We start from the raw sequence: 19,590 nt of genomic DNA, 5'->3' as shown, positions 1-19,590 counted from the left end.
AATTATAAATAAAGTGTTTTTCTATTGGCTTTTTTTGTATGTGTGTGTGTTGGTGTGTAACTATTCGCTGCATTCCGAGCTAAGTAAACGAATTACAGCTTGGCGTTAAGTACGATTAACCGACCTTATCACGAAACGATATACTTGTTTGTATTTCACCCTATGAATGAAAAGATACATTGTGATTTGTATGTAATATTATGGGAGTTATGATGATTGTAACAAGCTAAATTATGTGCTTAAAAAAGTATCCGCAAGTAGTGTAACTTTTTTTTTAATTTTAAAATAGATAAGGCGGTAACCCAAATTCTATATTTCATTTTGCATTACTTTTAAAAGAACTAATGCATACTTTAAAATTTCTATGTTTCAATTCAATGGCATAATAGGTTTAAAAGAACTAATGCGTACTTTACTTATTATAATCGTGTGAAGGATATCATATATGCTTAATTGCTTATTCATTTTAAATAAAATTTTCAAATCTAAGTATACAATTAAAGAATTGTGTTCATGTTGTTGTTTTGTTATAACTTCAAAAATCTCAGAGCTCAAAGTTAATGAAAATATTTTTTGCCGCAGATGGGATATTTTAATCCTTTGTTATTGAAAATGCAGGTGTGTGCAGAGTACTTTAGGTTACTCAATAGGAAAAGGGTGATGAAGTGTCAAACGTTAAAAAAAAAAAAAAAAAAAAAAAAATTCGGCCTTAGTCAAAGTATAAACTATTGTCCCATTTTGCCCAAGATAATAAACTCACACAAACAAACACAGAGGACATTATATAAACTCATACAAATACAATCCGGGTTTGTAAGTCTTATTAGCAATTAGCAAACATTTTGGAATCTTGATTGGATTATTATTATTATTATTATTATTATTATTATTGGATTTATATTTCCTATATGAGGAAATTGAAATTGAGATTGTTGGTGGAAGAGGATCGGATTAGGTAACAAAAAGAGGGAGAGTCACATGTTGATGTTGGGGCAAATCCATCTGGTTAACTAAAAGATCGTTCAGACCTTCACCCCCATCATCCCCTGCTCCAAACACATGCTCCGCTGATGCAATCTGTAAGTCAAGTCAGTGTGTTAATGTTATGCTACTTTAATTATATTTCTCCAACTTCATTATACTTTCACCTTTCAATTCATATCATATTTAATTACAATGATAGAATACTTGTAAAAGAAGCTTGAAAACGACTATTAATTTATGCTAATTTTTCTTTAGTTAAAAGAATCAAAATGATATTTTACTTATTAGTACTCATCAATGGTAACCAAATAATTGACAAATTTCTCCCCTTTAATTTTACAAGGTAAAACAAGGGAATTTGGTGGCCAAAGCATTGAGTTCTTTTAAATTCTAGCAACTTAGATCATTTCACCTTCAAACCTTAAAAGAAAAAAAAAAAATCCTCAAATGAAAGTTGAGTCGATTTCCAAAGAAAATCGGGCAATAGATTTACCTTTTCTATGACTTCTTCCTTTTCTTTGATTAAATTCATTTCCTGCTCACAATCACAATGATAAATTTTGGTTAGATTGATATTGTGTGTATCCAGGTTCTTAGTTCTTATGATTAATTAGGAAGTATGGTCTAATTAACAATTAAACATACACAAACAGGATAATTATAAGGGGTGTATATATGTTTATGATCTTACTTTGTAGCACAAAAAATGTAAGCAGTGATAACCCATTTAGTTAATGCAACTTCCCCAAAAATGGTCTTTATGAATAGACACTCAAATTTTCTTCATGTAGAACAACAGATCACAATAAAAATAGATTTTAGTTGTGTATGTCAAATTGTTGCATCTTAGTGTGGTGTTGTAAATTATACATGAACCTATGTGATGGACCTCTATATATGTTTATGTATAAAAAAAAAAAAAAATCAAAGTAGTATATATTTACATACCGCTTGTTGGAGGGTGGATAGGTACTCCATCATCAACTGTGTCTGCATTAACCAAAATCACCATCAATATGGAATTTAAAAGGCGACCTCTTATCATAATAAGATTCTACTAATCAGTGACTAATGCAAAACATGTAGAGTACCATGTGAAAGTAATTCAACAACTCAAATACAATAGTAACTTTCTATATATGTAGGTAAATAAATCACCTTTCTTGACCTTGTTTGCATAAGAGCAGCAGCAAGTTCTTCTTCTAGTTGTGTCATCTCAATCACAGAGAGCTCATCCCTATTATTCTCTTCAACAAGCCTGTGCTAAGAGTTAGGTATCATTAATCATTATGTTCTTACTTACCATTATTTTGGTTGATGTTTACCTGTCCACTGTCTGTAGAAGCTCTTTACATGTTCTGAATTTTGTGCACTGCAATGGAAGTTCCTGTCATGCATCTCATTAAGTGATCATTAGATAAATAATTAATCATTTAAACTAACTCTGTATATCTTGTGAACACAAAGAAAGTCAAGTAGCTCATTAAAAAGTTGAAGCTTACTAAATCTTGGTTATCTCCTTTCATGGTCCTGCCTTCTGCTTCGTACCTAGCAAGAATATACTCCACAGTACTGGAACATGCATTCATCAGTTATCGAGTATACTCAAACATTAAAGGGAATATTATATGGTTTTCTTGATGATCATGGGGATAAAATGTAAGTTGTATCGCTTTTTTGGAATTATTTCTTTTCATTTCATGAATATATATTATCATTGTTGTTACCATTTGGAATATATATATATATATATATATATATATATATATATATATATATATATATATATATATATATATATATATATATATATTATATTTCTTGTGTTACTATACAATACTTGAAAATGTTCATTCTCATCTGCAGGACAAAGATATAAAGGAGAGATATCTACGGATTAGTCTTCGACTCAGTTCAGTTAAATCTTGGAAGGAAATTATACAGGAACAAGTTCCAAGTTTTGTATATTAAGAAGCAAATTAATCACTACCTCTTGCCAGGTAATAAATATATGTACATCTTGCAGAAGCTTTTTTTCCTTTTTTTTTTTTTATCACATATGTGATTGTTGATATAATATATGTTGTGTGTGAGAAGGCTCTCATATTAAAGTGCAATATACATTCTTTTGTGTTATTACTTATATACTTTAAACATTGCTCATTGAACTTTGTTTCCTAGAGAACTTTTATCCAGTTAAATAGAATTAAAAGTTGTTTCATAAACTTGTATATTCAATTGACATTAAAATACATGATGACACCATTGTTTCAAGTTTATGTAAATGTGGCGATCCACGAATGAAAGCATTCATTAAAAATGAACTACTTGCTCAAAGAAATATTCACCAAGAAGATATGAAGGGAAGTGTAAAATAAGGTGAAAAGGATAGATGACACGATGTTGTGACATTTGAGTAGTTCTTTTTTTTTTTTTTGTTTCCTACAGCCTTGCCACTCTCTGCCTTCTAGTTAATTATAAAAAGGAATCAACTTTCTTTTAAGTTAATTTAATGATTTTGATTTGAATTATTTTAAATTAAGGAATATGGATTTACATGATAATGTAATTTGAATGCTTATAACTAAAAATCCAAGATTTTTAATGAATTTTGAATTTAGTTTGATTGATTTTCAAAGATTTTAATTTAATGATAATATTTTGAATTATTTTAAATTAAAAATATGAATTTATATAATGATAATATAATATGATTGATTATAACTAAAAGTTCGAGATTTTTAATGATTTTAGAATTAATATGATTGGTTTTCAATGATTTTGAAATAAAATATTAGATAATTATAATATCTAATCCTATTTTATTTTTTGTTTTATAGAATTTGATTTGATGTTTTTTTGGATAAACAAAAGAATCAAAATTCGGCTTAACAAATCACCTATGTAAAATTGGAATTGATAAGTTTTTATTAGAGATGACAAAAAAAACCCGTACCCGATGGGCACCCGAAACCCTAACCCAAGTTGACCGGGGACGGGGACGGGGATGAGTATTACCCGAATATAAAAAGCGGGGATGGGAATGGGGATGGTTCTCCCTGTCGGGTACCCGAAACCGGTATATATATATATAGGGGTAAATTACACCAAACGTCCCTCGTGCAGGTGCCAGAAAGCGTGTTTAGTCCCTATTTTAAAAAATTAACTCGGACCGTCCCTCGTTTGTTTACAACTTGCACGCTTCGTCCCTGATACGTGTTTTTGTTGCATATGTAGTCCACACCACATTTGAAATGACCATTATGCCCTTCGATATTTATTTTTAATTAATCTAATATTATTTATTATTATTTTTTAATAAAAAATAAAATAAAAACAAGTCTCTCTAATCTCTATCTCTCTCATACGCCGGAAAAATACCACAACCACTGATCTCTCTCTCTCTCTCTCTCTCTCTCTCCTACACTCATCCTCATCCACAATTTCAATCTCTTCTCCATTTTCACACGAAGGACAGTGATGGATATTTCATTCCGGAATCTCGACCTTCTCTTCCATGATGACCAACGTCCCGTCGTCTATGTAATATCGTTTCATCACCGTCGACGTTTGAACTGGTAACGGTAGACGAAGTTCCTTCTATTTGTTTCCAGTCACTGATGATCTAGTACTCATCCCCCATCGTTTTCGATTCTCCAATTGATGATCACCGACTGATGACAGTGACACAGTCTTCGTCTCCAAATCAACACAACTCTCCATAACTAGGGTTTTGACAGATCCCATCAACGGCGACTAGGGTTTTGACATATGCGTCGAGCTCCACAATTGCCACCGGTGGCGGCTAGGGTTTCGGTCTTTTCCTGCATCATTGCAGATTGACAGAGATATGGAGATCATCTAGCTTCACAGTTGCAATCGAATATGGCGTGAAGGTGATGGGTGGATCGATCGCAGATGTATGTTTTTCTATCACCCCACCTTTCGCCCCTGTATCTCTTAATCGGGGATTCCTCTTCACCATTCTTCTTTCTTTTGAGTTACAAGTTTGATCATGTGAAGATCGGCAGATAAAGTAAGGTAGGTGATGGTACCGATGGTAGTTTTTATGGAGATTGGTGGCTGTGAATGGCGATAATGGTGGTTTTCTGTGAAATTGGTGGTCGTTTTTGTTAGATTAGGGTTATAGATAAGGCGCTAAATAGGGGAAGAGCTGGCGATGATAGGTGGTGATGCCGGAAGAGGTGGCGGTGATAGGTGGTGGTGGGTCTGGAGAATCTTGTTGCAGGAAATGAAAAGGGAAGGGCAGAGATATTTGTTTTGTTATTTTTTAATTTAAAACTGATAAATAAATAAATAAATAAAATGAAAAAGAACTTATTAAGGGTAAAATAGTCATTTCATGGTAATAGGGACTAAACATGAAAGTTTTAAACAAACGAGGGACTGTCCGAGTTAATTATTTAAAATAGGGACTAAACACGCTTTCTGGCACCTCCACGAGGGACGACTGGTGTAATTTACCCATATATATATATATATATATATATATATATATATATATATATATATATATATATATATATATATATATATATATATATATATATAGTATTGCTTATGTTTTTATTTTTAATAATGCATAAGTAAATTTTTAATAGACAAAGTAAGGTAATTTAACAATCAAACGTATAGTTTTCGGAAGAATTTTTATGTTTTTTTTTTTTTTTTGCAAAAAATGATTTTATTTGTAACTTTGAATGTTATTGTTCGTGTTTGAAGACATTCATTGATTATAGTGTTTTATATTATTTATGTTAGTTTTTGTTTGTTGGTTAATATATAATTATGAGTTATTTTTCATAAAAGTTCAAAACTTTGTAACGGGGAAAAATCTCCGATTACCCATTGGGGATGGGGATGAGAATAGATTTTTAATCCCCGATGGGGATGGAGTCGGATATGGGGATGGGGAACACGAAAGCCGGTATATCCGTACCCATTGTTATCCCTAGTTTTTATATATGTTATCCAAGAAATCGGGGATCTAATCACCTGAATTTTATCACTTCACTTTGAATATATATTATCCAAGAAAATATAGTATATTAATACTTGTAAAATTTTATGAACTAATTTGATTATTCAATGTTTGTATTTATACGATTTCAAGTCCATTGTTTTTTACTGTGTTTCTCTCTCTCTATGTTTTTACATTTTTTATACTTTTAAAAATATATTTATACTTTTAATAACGTAAAATATATATTAATACATGTAAAAATATTTATACCTTTACAAATGTATTTATATATCTAAAAACATATTTATCTATTTACAAACATATTTATACATATAAAAACATGTTTAAAAATATACAATTAGGATTTTAATTTAGAAACATAAATACATATTTTTCCTTCCAAAATTTATTTTTTTGTACGAAAAAATTATAGTTTTGACTTTTTTTTATTAATAAGTCATTGTGTTTAAAACACATAGAACATTGGCAACACTCGGGGTTAAGTTTAGTACACTGTCAGCTGGTTTGGAACCTATTTAAGCTGTGGTTATATTACCTAATATTGTATGAAGCTATAATTAGTTAATATTACTTGGTTTACTAATTCTGAATTTTATTATATTTGTTTATGTATATAGTTGTGTTACTGTGTTTGTTTTTAGTTTTCTTATTTCACTCAATTAATATGATAAGAGAAACCAACACACACTATCACATTATAACATTGTATCTTATAACTAAAATGCTTAAATGATAAAATTTTCCAATTTTTTTGAAAAAATGACCATTTGTGTAATACTTTTGTCAGGACTATTTTTATATTCAACAATGACCATTTATGTAATAGTTTTGTCAAAGACCATTCATGTAATATATTTTTGCTAGTGACCATTTGTGTAATATGTTAAGAGGGATTCATGTAATATATTTAAACAGGGACTATTCATGTATTAATATTTTTAGAAATGGACAAACTCATATGACTACGCTAAATTAATATGAAATAACACATGCAATCAATTTTCTTATTACAGACATTTTTCTTATTACTATATATTACATTATAAAATTGTACGTAGTGCTTAAAAATATACCAATTTTGGAAAACTGTCTTACAATTTATTTTCTTAATATAGACAATTTTCTTATTATTATTTCATTAACACGGATTGCTTTTGTAAATTTACTTAACATGACCCTTTTAAGCTACTTTTTTAATCTCAAACCATTTATGCATTGTTTTAATATAAATCCTACTTTTTATATGTAGTTTATCAGGGACCGTTTATATAAATTTATTTTAAAATGGAACATTTCTATAAATGTAGATAATTCGGTATCACATATGTTGTCATGTTAAACCTATATAATATACCAGTTTCTAACTTAGTGTTTATATATATATATATATATATATATATATATATATATATATATATATATATATATATATATATATATATATATATATATATATATATGTAGGCTTAGGTTTTTCTATTCTAACTAATTGTTGTGCGGATATCGTATGCTATGAGAATGATAAAGAAAATATGTTGTTTGATAATATAAATACGTTCAATCGTACATAACTATTGTCAGTAACACACATTTTCACTAATTAAATCGTCTATAAGGTTATTATACACTTATTATTATTATTCTTATTTCTATCAGAATGTTTATTGGGTCGTATTCTATCAGAATGAAAATAAGTGAAAAACAATGTATGAGAAAAACAAAAATAAATAATAATTAGCGAGAATGCATGAAGATGACGATATTTTTGTAAGGTTTAACATATTCGCATTGCTAAACAACTTATTCTCTTAGTAATTCTCATAGCATATGATATCCGCACAATAATTAACTAGAATACTTGAACCTAGCTATATATATAACAAGAACCAAAAAACTCAATTATAATTGTTGGGTGCAAAATAACAACTATCAATAAAGATGATGTATATTTATTAGTTAGACGTGTATGTACTATGTTATAGCAAATAACCCATTTGTTTTTTTTTAAATCTTTAAAGCGTTTTTTTACTAAAACAAAGGCCCAATGAATCATTTATTATTATTTGTGTGTGTCGTTTAGATTTGGATTAATGAACTAGAAAGGTAACGAACTTTGGTCTTTGTTCACATTAAAGTAATCATGTTTTTTTCGTACACATTTGACCACTAAACTTGTTTGACTTGTTCGAAATAAGGTAATATGACTGGTAATTAGCGGTAACATTACCCTATTATGAACAGGTCAAACATATTTACTAGTCAAATGTGTACGAAAAAAACATGGTTACCTAAATATGGACAAAAACCAAAGTTTCTTACCCATTTTGGTAATATTGAGTTTTTTATGTTAAGTGCAACTAATCTGTCCGGTCTTTATGTATGAGGAGATAGTCAAGTCGTGAGCCAACCCAGTTTAGGTCCACCTAGTTAGGGATGAGGTTGTATACTCTTAACGGGTTAGGTTGTATGTACTTTAAAGACCTAGCAACATATCCTAACCCATGATTAGCTAGGACTGAACTGGGTTAGACCAAACCTAACCTAATTGTTCATTGACTGTCGGAGCCTAATCCCATGGCACAATCCCTGAGACGGTTCTTGTCCAATATCATCAAAACGAGTAAGATACTTTGGTTTTTGTCTATATTTAGGTAACCATGTTTTTTTTCGTACACATTTGACCAATAAACTTGTTTGACATGTTTATAATAGGGTAATATTACCGTAATTACCAATCATATTACCCTATTTTGAACAGGTCAAATAAGTTCAATGGTCAAATGTGAACGAAAAAAAAAAACATAATTACCTACCTAAATGTGGACAAAGACCAACGTTCGGTAGCTTTCTAGGTCATTAACCCTTTAGATTTAGAATGTGAATTTAAACTTCATGTAGCTTTTACTGTTTTACACATAAGGTGAAGTCAGACTTACATAATGAATCTAAAGTGTAGCTAGTTTTTACACATACTAATTCAGATGATACTAACATTATGATTTGTTTTTTCAACAATGTTTAATTATTTAAATATGAATTTAAATAAATTAACTTGTAAATCTCTATAAAATTAATTTATATATATATATATATATATATATATATATATATATATATATATATAATCAAATTGTTGAAATAGTAAAAACAACTAGTATTATTTAAGTTAAAATGTGAAAATAACTAGATTTACATATAAATATAAATGTTTATCCAAATCCACTTCTAAGTACAATATGTCTAGATTAACGATCATCTATATTGATATTTATCATTTATACATATCCATTCAAATGTGAATGACAACCATATAGACAAAAAAAACTCAATAGATATAGCATGGTTTTTGTACACGATACAATTCCGATTTAAAATGTAAATCTAAACTAAAATTCTGAAGGAAAAAATTATTTTTTATACATTAATGACTGGCTATTTCCAGATAACTAAAAATTATGAATTTTGATATTTTTATTTTTCGATATATAACGCTCTAAGCATTAATACAAAACAAAAAAAATTGTTTTTTATAATAAGTGTATTGGCATCAGCTAAAATAAGATAAATATACAAAATGATTGATTCCTTGGTTTTTTTCCTTATTTTAACTTTATTTTTTTCTCTTACTTTATCACGCACATTCTCTCTCTCACTTTATATATATATATATATATATATATATATATATATATATATATATATATATATATATATATATATATATATATATATATATATATATCCCTATTCTAATAAAAAAATAGTTTTATTTTCATTTGGACATGTATCATTCTATTAGGTTTTTTAATTAATGCATATGTTATTTTCTTTTTGCCATGTGTCACCCTATTATGTCATCTAATTAATGCATATGTTATATATATATATATATATATATATATATATATATATATATATATATATATATATATATATATATATCCCTATTCTAATAAAAAAATAGTTTTATTTTCATTTGGACATGTGTCATTCTATTAGGTTTTTTAATTAATGCATATGTTATTTTCTTTTTGCCATGTGTCACCCTATTATGTCATCTAATTAATGAATGTCATTTATCAACCTATTGATTATTCATTTCAAATTTAAATTTACCACTCTAAGTACATTAAATTAATAACATTAGAATAAAAATTAAAATAAAATTAATACAAATTATAAAGTGATATAATTTCACATATTTATTTAAATCAATGATTATAATTTCATATAACTAAAAAATCTCTTAATTAATAATTTATTTAAAATAATTGATTAATAATTTTGAGTTTTTATAATAAAAGTTCAATTATTTTTGTAACCGTGATTTCCACAGGTTATAAACTAGTATATATATATATATATATATATATATATATATATATATATATATATATATATATATATATATATATATATAGAGAGAGAGAGAGAGAGAGAGAGAGAGAGAGTTTAATTAAGTAGGAAACAAAAAAACAAGGAAGCAATAATCTCCTACATTTATCTTATTTACAATAGATGTGAATACAACTCAACATATGTTATTACGGAATTAGTGAGAGCACATGGATGGTAGGAGAAGGGTATGGCTTTACCTAGATTTACAACTTACTTGAATAGTTAAGATTATAAGGTTATTATTGTTATAAAGATGACTATAGATGGATGATGATGATGATGTTTATGAAAAGGCTATCAATTAATAAGGATAGTGTTTAAATGAAGAATTATGTAGAAGTAGGAAATGAAATGCTCATTAATTCAGTATTTCATTAGTTGGGCTATCAATTAATAAGGATAGTGTTTAAATGAAGAATTATGTAGAAGTAGGAAATGAAATGCTCATTAATTCAGTATTTCATTAGTTGGTGATGAGAGAAAGTATATTCATATTAATTACATATTCTTTTAACACACCAATCTAATGGGCACACCTGTCTATTAGACTATCCTCATTCATAACCGAATCCAACCCAACTATATTATAAAAAACTTATTATTTTTCTTATTAAAATATACAACCTAATCATACCAAAATTTTATCACGCATTACGAATCTAATCCAACCCAAATTTCATCTAAAAAATCATATATAAAAATTATATCAATATTAATCTCATTTTGTAGAGAAAAATAAATTATGTATTTTGGTATATTTTATTTTATTTTTTTAATAAAGACGAAATATATTTATTTTACAAATTTACTTTTAGTTTATAAAAGTTAATAAAATCGCCTTGAGTAGTTGACACCCAGACAATTAAAAAGATAAAAAGAGGGTGAGTTGAGTTCGTGGGCATGAGCAAATCGTTTGGGGTTGTCTATTTTTTATTTTATTTTAAATTTTTTATTGGTGAGGTATAGTTTTGGCTCACCAATGAAGGTAGTTTTATATGATGCTATAAGGTTTTACTATTTATTGGAATCTTTGGAATCTGTGCAGTTTTTTCCTTGTGTGCACACCTATTAGGCCATTTTTAGTGACATATCTCTCTCTAACTTTTGTTAATTATTGTATTATACTATATATTTAATATATTTAACTATACGTATTCATACTTTTTTGAAGTAATATTTTTTATCTAACGACATAGAAAAAAAATTGTGGCTTTATACTTGTTTTATATAGTAATCTATTTTTTTTTATAATTAATGATATTAGGTTTATAAAAATAAAAATTCGAAAAAAAAGACATTTGAAACTTACGTATAACAAAAAATAAAGCTAGGCAAAAGTTTTATGCTATAAAAAATGGGTTTGCGGAAATAGAAAAAAAAATGTATTAAGTTTGTGGGTTTACGACAACGATAAAAAATTTGATGAGGATTTTTTTTGGAATTTTATTTTTAAATTTTTTTTATATTATTATATTATAAAAACAACATCATTATTTTTTTATCGTAATATAAAATAAGTTTAAAATTATTCCTATTAAAAACAAATATATGTTCACACATTGTTTAATGAAATTACTTTAACTAATGGATTTTTTTTTCGAAAAAATAGAACACCTGCAAATCTACATTAATTGGTATGCTAAATTATTTTTAAACAAAGTATATATGTAAGTTATTTGGATTGTCCTCTTTTAAATATAAAATGAAAATAAAATATAAGTAAAAAAATGTGTCGTTAAGAAACGTTGCAAAAGAAATAGAAAGAAGTCAAAAAATTTATTGCTGAACGATTCAAAAAATCTATATATACTAATTTTTAAATATAAAATGAAAATAAAAAAATAAGCAAAGAAAAGAAATAAAAAGAAATCATTTTTTATTGTTGAACTATCCAAACCAAATATTTATTTATTTATATTATAATTATTAAAAAAAAAAAAGCAAAGTAATAATCATTACTTAATTATTATAGTAATAATAATATTCAATGTCTTTTAATCATTATTGGAAATATTAATGAAAAAAGTAACCCTAAAAATAAGGATAATAGAATATAAAATAAGAATACATTGGTGTGTATGAAGTAGGACATTAATTACATATGTATGGTGGCACTGATTAATAAGGTATATTAGTGAGTGTAAGACTCATGTAAGTACTAGATGTGCTAAGTAATTGAATATGTAATGTTGGGACTTGAGATAACATAGTAGATTGAAACTTAGATGTATCGTGCTGACTTTTGGGCTACCCGGAAATGAGGGTACGATATATACCTGTGATGATGAACTTTTTGGGCTATTGAAATTAGGGTAGAGTCTTTTCGTGTAGCACATACTTTTGAATGGTAGATTTGGATCTAAACGATTTTACACAACTCTTCATAGGGTGTTGCTAATAAGACATCCATTGAACACCCATTGACCACTTTTTAAAAAGTCAACCAATAATTAACTGTTTATAATCAGCTTTTCCGAAAAACAATGCAATTTCAGCTAATAAAAATATTTAAAAATTTAATTAGGGTGTCCATATTGCAATATGAGGTGTCTTTTTAGCCAATATTTTTGGACCTCAAATATAATAATTAATCCATCACACATGAATAGACAACAACAGTTGTAAGCCCCCTCGTCCCTCGATCATGGTGCAATGAGTTGGCCTTAAAAACTTAACGTTAATTTGTTGGTTATCAATTAACTTCTTATAAACCTTATTTGGTAGACTAGTGATAACTTCTACTGCTTATATTGGTTCGAGAAAGAGACAATTGTAATAATATATATATGACAGGACCTGATATTCTTTGTTGAATTTAAATGATGATAAAAAAAAACATAATTTTCTTTGCTTATATTGATTCAAGAAAGAGATATTGTAATACCAACTTGATAGAACATATGTCATTCTTTTTTGAATTAAAATGATGTTAAAAAAAACACAATCGTTGGCCATTTTTTGGGATATCTCTCCTAAACCCTAAAAAACTAATTGATAGCAGATTTGATTTTTTTTCCCTTTCTTTTGCATCTCCATATTAATTTCATTATTTCATATATATATATATATATATATATATATATATATATATATATATATATATATATATATATATATATATAGGAAATAATCTGTTATTATTTAAGATCTGAACATATTGGAGAGAGACCCATGCAAGTCTAAGTGGTGCATGGTCCATATATATAACAGGACGTGATATTCTTTGTTGAATTTAAATGATGATACAAAAAACATAATTTTCTTTGCTTATATTGGTTCAAGAAAGAGATTCTGTAATACCAACTTGATAGAACATATGTCACTCTTTTTTGAATTAAAATGATGTTAAAAAATAACACAACCGTTGGCCATTTTTTGGGATATCTCCCCCAAAACACTAAAAAGCTAATTGATAGCAGATTTGATTTTTTCCCTTTTTTTGCATCTCCATATTAATTTCATTATTTCCTATATATATATATATATATATATATATATATATATATATATATATATATATATATATATATATATATATATATATATATATATATATATATATATATATATATATAGGTTATGTTGTTTTCACTATCTATTGTGTGCATGTATGATTGATTCTGGACCAATCATTTTAGTTATTTTAAGAAAGTAATTAATACATATTACATGTTGAAGATATAATGGATATTAATTATATCTTCAACATTTAATATGTATTAATTACTTTCTTAAAATAACTAAAATGATTGGTTCAGAATCAATCATACATACACACAATAGACAGTGAAAACATTTGAACCTATATATATATATATATATATATATATATATATATATATATATATATATATATATATATATATATGAAATAATCCGTTATTATTTAAGATCTAAACATTATATTGGAGAGAGACTCATGCAAGTCTAAGTGGTGCATGGTCCATATAGGATCTAAAGGCAATTACATGAGTTGTTACAAGACAAAACTATAATTTTTGGTCCTTGTGGTTTTCAAAAATCTTTGGATAAGATCTAAAAAGTTTCCAACTTACATGGAAGGTCTAAAATCAAGGTTTTTCCTTGTACTATTCAAGATTTTGTGATTTGAGATATAAGGTTATATCCAATAGTATGATGAGGGTTTTGCTGAAATTAAACCCAAAGTAAGAACAATCTTCACGGTTTTTCTACTTTCAAATTCATAGACAAAAAAAAAAAATTATAACAATGAACCAAAATAGTAAGTATACAATTATAAACATTCAAAAATGTGTTGTTAGTCACTATATATATCATGACAGAAATGGAAACAAAGCAAGTACTGCTTAAAAAGAAGAAGACACGAATCATCATGTAGACGTCCACCAGCTAATTACTTTCACGCACCACATGATCAAACCACTTCGAAAATAAAAACAAACCATACCATCAAAAATGGATTGGCTAAAAAGACACCTCATTTTAACTTTAACATATAGAAACATTAATAATATAGACACCCTAATTTAAATGCCTATAGTTTTAAAAGTAAGTAAGACAGAAAACATAGCCCTTTGACCATATTGGTTGCGTGTTATGCATGAGCGTTAGACATAAAATCACTATATATGCCCTCAAAATCTCATACACTATATATGGCAAACTAAAGATAACGTGCAGTTTATAACTAAAGCCTAAAGGTGAAGCTCCTACAGAACATGTATAGACGATAACAAGTACACTACACATATATACGAACGGGTTTTTAAAGAGAATATTGTGGTGAGTAATACACAAAAAGATGAAAGGCATGCACCTGTTACTGTTAGTACCGCTGCTGCAGAATTCATACAGCTTGCCGGCGGCGGAGAATACGATGACAGCGACATCGACGTCGCAGAGCACGGAAAGGTGTTGTGCTTTCTTAATTAAACCCGTTCTCCGCTTCGAAAACGTCACTAGCCTGCTACTCTTATCTTCGATCCGCTTTATTTCGAGCTTCCTCCGCCCCATTGTCTCTCTCCCGAGCGAATTTTTTAACCTAATTCACTTTTCAACTTCCGACGATTTCTCTCTGAATAGTGACACTTATCTGTATTTAGTATCGTCTATAATATATCATACGTGTTAACGGATCGATCGCGTGTGTTTATAACTGAGGAAGCATATGACCTGTAAATTGTTGACGATGACCGCCACTGCCTTCTGATTCAAATATAAATTTTAATAATTCTATTTTGTCGTTTAATGTCGGCAAAGAAATAACATTAATTGTTTGATCATTTTTAAGGCACATATGGTTTATTCAACGGTATTATTAGGTTGGGATAATTACTTGAGTTATTTTTGGTAGCTATAAGAGTTATTTTTTGGTAGGGATAATTTTGTCTAATATTTGTAATAATTAAAGTTATATTTTCATTTGATTTATTATTAAACGCTTGTTAGTTGAGAAATTACTCGAGTTATGTAGTAATTACCGTATCTACAACTTTTTTATAATTTCTTAAAAAAAAATTTGTAGGAGGTGATATTGTCACTTAAAGTTTTTATGCTTCCAATGAAAAATATACAAATTTACAATTATGCCCTTCTTATTTCAAGAAAGAGAAATACTAATCATTATTTCATAATTTCCTTTGGAAGTCCATATGACTATAGTAGCCGTTACCACCACTAGTGACTACCAATTCTATCATCATCGTTATCAAGAAGCCTCATTACCATCCTTTATATACTCTTCATCTAAAAACACTGTCATCACTCTCAGAAACTAATGACCATAATGGTGGCTTCTTCAATGCCTACATCGGAGAAAAAAAACTACACTGTAGAGTTCATAGTCCTTTCCAATCACCTCAAGCGTTGTGTCAGGAGCCTCCAAGGGCCTCGGAGGCACATCCGTCAACTCTCACGGTCAATATTGTAGCCTGAATCATGGTCTGCCTACAGAATAAGAGTAATTGTATATTTCTATGAGTTAATTAATCATTGACTTTCTTTTCCGAAGACCTAACTGTTGTATTGTTCATTCTTTCAAACAATTAGTTATAGTTAAAAGGGGAAATGACAAAAATGAAGAAGCCATTGATGTAACACTGCAATGAGTTCTCAATGAGTACTCAAGAATATGGTGGTGGTGCTTTCTCAATTTCAGGAGACACTGTAGTTTCTCCATTTACAAGGATGATAGATTCAAAAGGTAACCTTATAATATTAATAATCACATCAGATGGATTAACATACATTCTTTTCAAAATTACCTTATTTTGTTGAAGTAAATTATTTCTTTAATTCCTCAAAGATTTCTTTTTCTAAGTGGAGCGATAGTCATTATCAGAATCTATTGGATGCTTTTTGATTGCAACCCAAAATCCTTTTTGATGTTTGTTGTATTTAGCATGGTTGTGTCTCTTTTACTTATAACTCCGTTGATAAAAGCTTCTGACGAGGGTATCGATGGTGTTGACTGAAGAAGAATCGGCTGAAGCAGCGCCTGCTGAAGAGCAACACCAAAGGAGGAAAAAGCAAAGTCGTTTAGAATTTCCAGTCGAGATCTTGCATTTTTTGAAATGGCTATTTCTTTCTCTTAAATAAATATGGGCATAATTGTCAATGTATATTTTTTCAGTGGAAGAATAAAAGAATACAGTGGCAATATCAATTCCTTTTTTTCAGTAGAAGAATAAAAGAATAGAATCAATTCCCTTCTTTGAACGCCAAACTAATTTATTCATAAATTACTATTTATATCTCCAGCAAAACTTGGACACATGACCTCTCAGTTAAGAGATTCATTTCTTAGGATTATGTCAAAAAAATTTTGTAGTATTTACAAACTCTTCAATATATGTTATAAAGAACTTCGATATAAATTAATTTTTGCTTTTGATCTTTGAACACTCTTATAGGGGTATCATCAGCAAAGTAGGTCCACGATTTTAGAAACTAGATCATGTTTGAAAATGTTATCACTGGTATGTTCTAATTGGAAAGGATGACAAAAAAAAATGAAAAACATATGAATATGTTTAAAAAAAGTTGAAATGTTTTTGTAAAAAAATTGTAAATAAGTTATATTATTTTTTTTAAATAAAATGTTATAAAAGAAACCATAGAAAACGCTTTTAAAAAACTGAATATTTCTATAGTTAAAAATAGTTTAATGGTCAATAGTATACAATAAAAGTTTTGTGATGGACAAGGAATATAATATCTTACCCTATCAAGTTATTCATAAGGCAACATTATTCATATTTTTCAAAAACAAAATTATCCAAATAATCATAAATTTTAATCAAACTTGCAAGATAGGTTTGATATCAATTGTTGGTTTTTTATTTAAAAGTTTGTTTCAAAAACACAAGATTAGCAACGAGAGACTTTAATATTTGAACAACATAAACAAGTTTTATATCCACCATAGGATCTACTTGCAAAGATTGGAAATAAAACAACAACCATAGAGGAGGAAAAAGATAAACAATCTTTGTAGTCCTTTGACTTCTCAAGGGGAAGCTTGAAAGTTGATGAAGATGACAAAGATCCAAAAAAGCATCTCTCTATGTGTATGAAACAACAAGTCACCAAGCCACTAATAAATGATTTTCTATCACTTGTATATAGTTGTTCTTAAGCCTCGAAGACTTATACCAAATAAGTCTTCAAAGGAGAATCAACTATAACACTTAATACTATACAACAAGTTTGCTAGAGAAAGATAGAAGATGGGAGCATAAAAGCTACGACTTTGGGAGAAAATATGAGAGAAAAACTAGTTTTTTTCTCTAACACATGACCTCTTATATACTTGCGTGCATGAGGTGAAGTTCATAATTTCATTTAATGCACAAGCCATACTTTGTAAGAGAGCATAGGAGAAAGATCAAGTCAAACAAGCAACACCCTACTCCCTCATAAAGTTCATGACAATGAGGAGAGAGGAGGTGATGTTTGTGTGATTTTTACTCAATCTCTTAAATCTCTTAACTAGCAAAAATCTAGTTACATTTGATTTAAACTAGAAGGTCCAAGATAAAGGAACATTACTTATAAATTCATACAGTATGAATGTGACTAGTTTTATTCTATTTAATAATTATTTCCTAGAAATAATAATTTCCAATTAAATACAAATGCTAGCTATATTTATTAATAATCATAATACTTAATTAATACTACCCCTGTCCCATATTTATTGTTCATTTTTAACTTTTGAAGTCTTTATTTTTCAACTTTGACCTTAAATATTTTTGTTTTTGATATATAATACTTGATGCAAAATGTATAAATGAATTATGTTTTAAATGTCTTTTCATTGTTATAGGTTTCATCAAGTAATATATAACACAAATAAAAATATTTAAGATCAAATTAATTTTAAGAATAAAGACTTCAAAAGTCAAAAGTTGACAATAAATATGAGACAGAAGGAGTAATCCATTAGTATTTACTTGTTATAAGGTGTCACCTTATAGGATCATATATTATTAGCAAATATTAATACATAATGATTCTTAAGCATAAAGATCTTTCAATCTCCCACTTGAACAAGTGTCATTATGAATTGATATAGAGAGTGGTGACGTCTAGCAACATTTCACTACCCCCTATAACACACTACGAAGTGTCATTCATCAACATCTAATTCCCAAAAGATCAAAGCTACAGTTAATAATCAAATATCCATTTTTCATAGACATCATGTTGAACATGAGATATGGATCACAATTAATCTCATGAAGTGTTCAAATTTTTTGTAAGGTGCCTTAGATGTCTAACTCTCAACACAGAAGAGGAACAAATATCATGTAGACTACATATGCTTTTTTGTATGGTTCGTATTATACATAATAACAGCCTTTATAGTTGTTTGTTTGAAGAACATCATTTGACTACATTAAATCACAACATTCCCCACACTTAAGTCCCAAATATGTATCTCACGTATTAAGGATACAAAGATGTTACCTTTTTCAAATATCATTCATGATATCGATCTATGAAGTGATCTTGAGTGGGTCATATCAAATACTTGTTCTCTAGCAAGCACCCATGAACTTGGTTACAATGCTTTATGAATTAGTTCAATGCATATTAGTCTTAGTTCATTATTGCTCCGAAAATAATGACCGACTATGGATTTTAGAGTGACTAAATTACTCAAGAATTAAACATGCATGTTAATAAATAACGCATCAAGTATTTAATGAAAATATCAT

The 19,590-nt window shown here is 28.1% G+C and overlaps 1 protein-coding gene and 1 long non-coding RNA gene across 4 annotated transcripts; one reads left to right on the top strand and one right to left on the bottom strand.

Moving 5' to 3' along the window:
- Nucleotides 1-756: 756 nt before the first annotated feature.
- On the bottom strand, nucleotides 757-15,529 carry LOC111889899 (agamous-like MADS-box protein AGL27). Of its 2 annotated transcripts, none has more exons than XM_023886053.2 (7): nucleotides 15,186-15,529; nucleotides 2,487-2,556; nucleotides 2,310-2,371; nucleotides 2,143-2,242; nucleotides 1,933-1,974; nucleotides 1,478-1,519; nucleotides 757-1,077 (listed from the first exon to the last, which is right to left on the bottom strand). In XM_023886053.2, the coding sequence occupies exons 1-7, from the start codon at nucleotides 15,380-15,382 to the stop codon at nucleotides 952-954; spliced, it is 639 nt and encodes a 212-aa protein (XP_023741821.1). In that variant the 5' UTR covers nucleotides 15,383-15,529; the 3' UTR covers nucleotides 757-951. The 2 variants fall into 2 exon arrangements, with proteins under 2 accessions (XP_023741821.1, XP_023741822.1); XM_023886054.2 differs by having other exon boundaries at nucleotides 2,310-2,356.
- A 496-nt stretch (nucleotides 15,530-16,025) lies between these two features.
- Nucleotides 16,026-17,033, top strand: LOC111889875 (uncharacterized). Of its 2 annotated transcripts, none has more exons than XR_006191174.2 (2): nucleotides 16,026-16,328; nucleotides 16,418-17,033. It is a non-coding gene; the product is annotated as an uncharacterized LOC111889875 (long non-coding RNA). The 2 variants fall into 2 exon arrangements; XR_006191175.2 differs by having other exon boundaries at nucleotides 16,026-16,334.
- Nucleotides 17,034-19,590: the final 2,557 nt, after the last annotated feature.

The sequence above is a fragment of the Lactuca sativa genome, chromosome 4, assembly GCF_002870075.4.
Source record: "Lactuca sativa cultivar Salinas chromosome 4, Lsat_Salinas_v11, whole genome shotgun sequence".
NCBI lineage: Eukaryota > Viridiplantae > Streptophyta > Magnoliopsida > Asterales > Asteraceae > Lactuca > Lactuca sativa.
The sequence above is the reverse complement of the archived record's forward strand: the minus strand, read 5'-3'. Positions and strand labels throughout refer to the sequence as shown.

Coding starts and splice junctions, on each gene's coding strand:
- LOC111889899 (XM_023886053.2), bottom strand. CDS start 15,382: ATGGGGCGGAGGAAGCTCGAAATAAAGCGGATCGAAGATAAGAGTAGC. Junction 2,372..2,486: donor AAGGAGATAACCAAGATTTA/GTAAGCTTCAAC, acceptor GATGCATGACAG/GAACTTCCATTGCAGTGCAC. Junction 1,520..1,932: donor TATCCACCCTCCAACAAGCG/GTATGTAAATAT, acceptor GATTGTGAGCAG/GAAATGAATTTAATCAAAGA.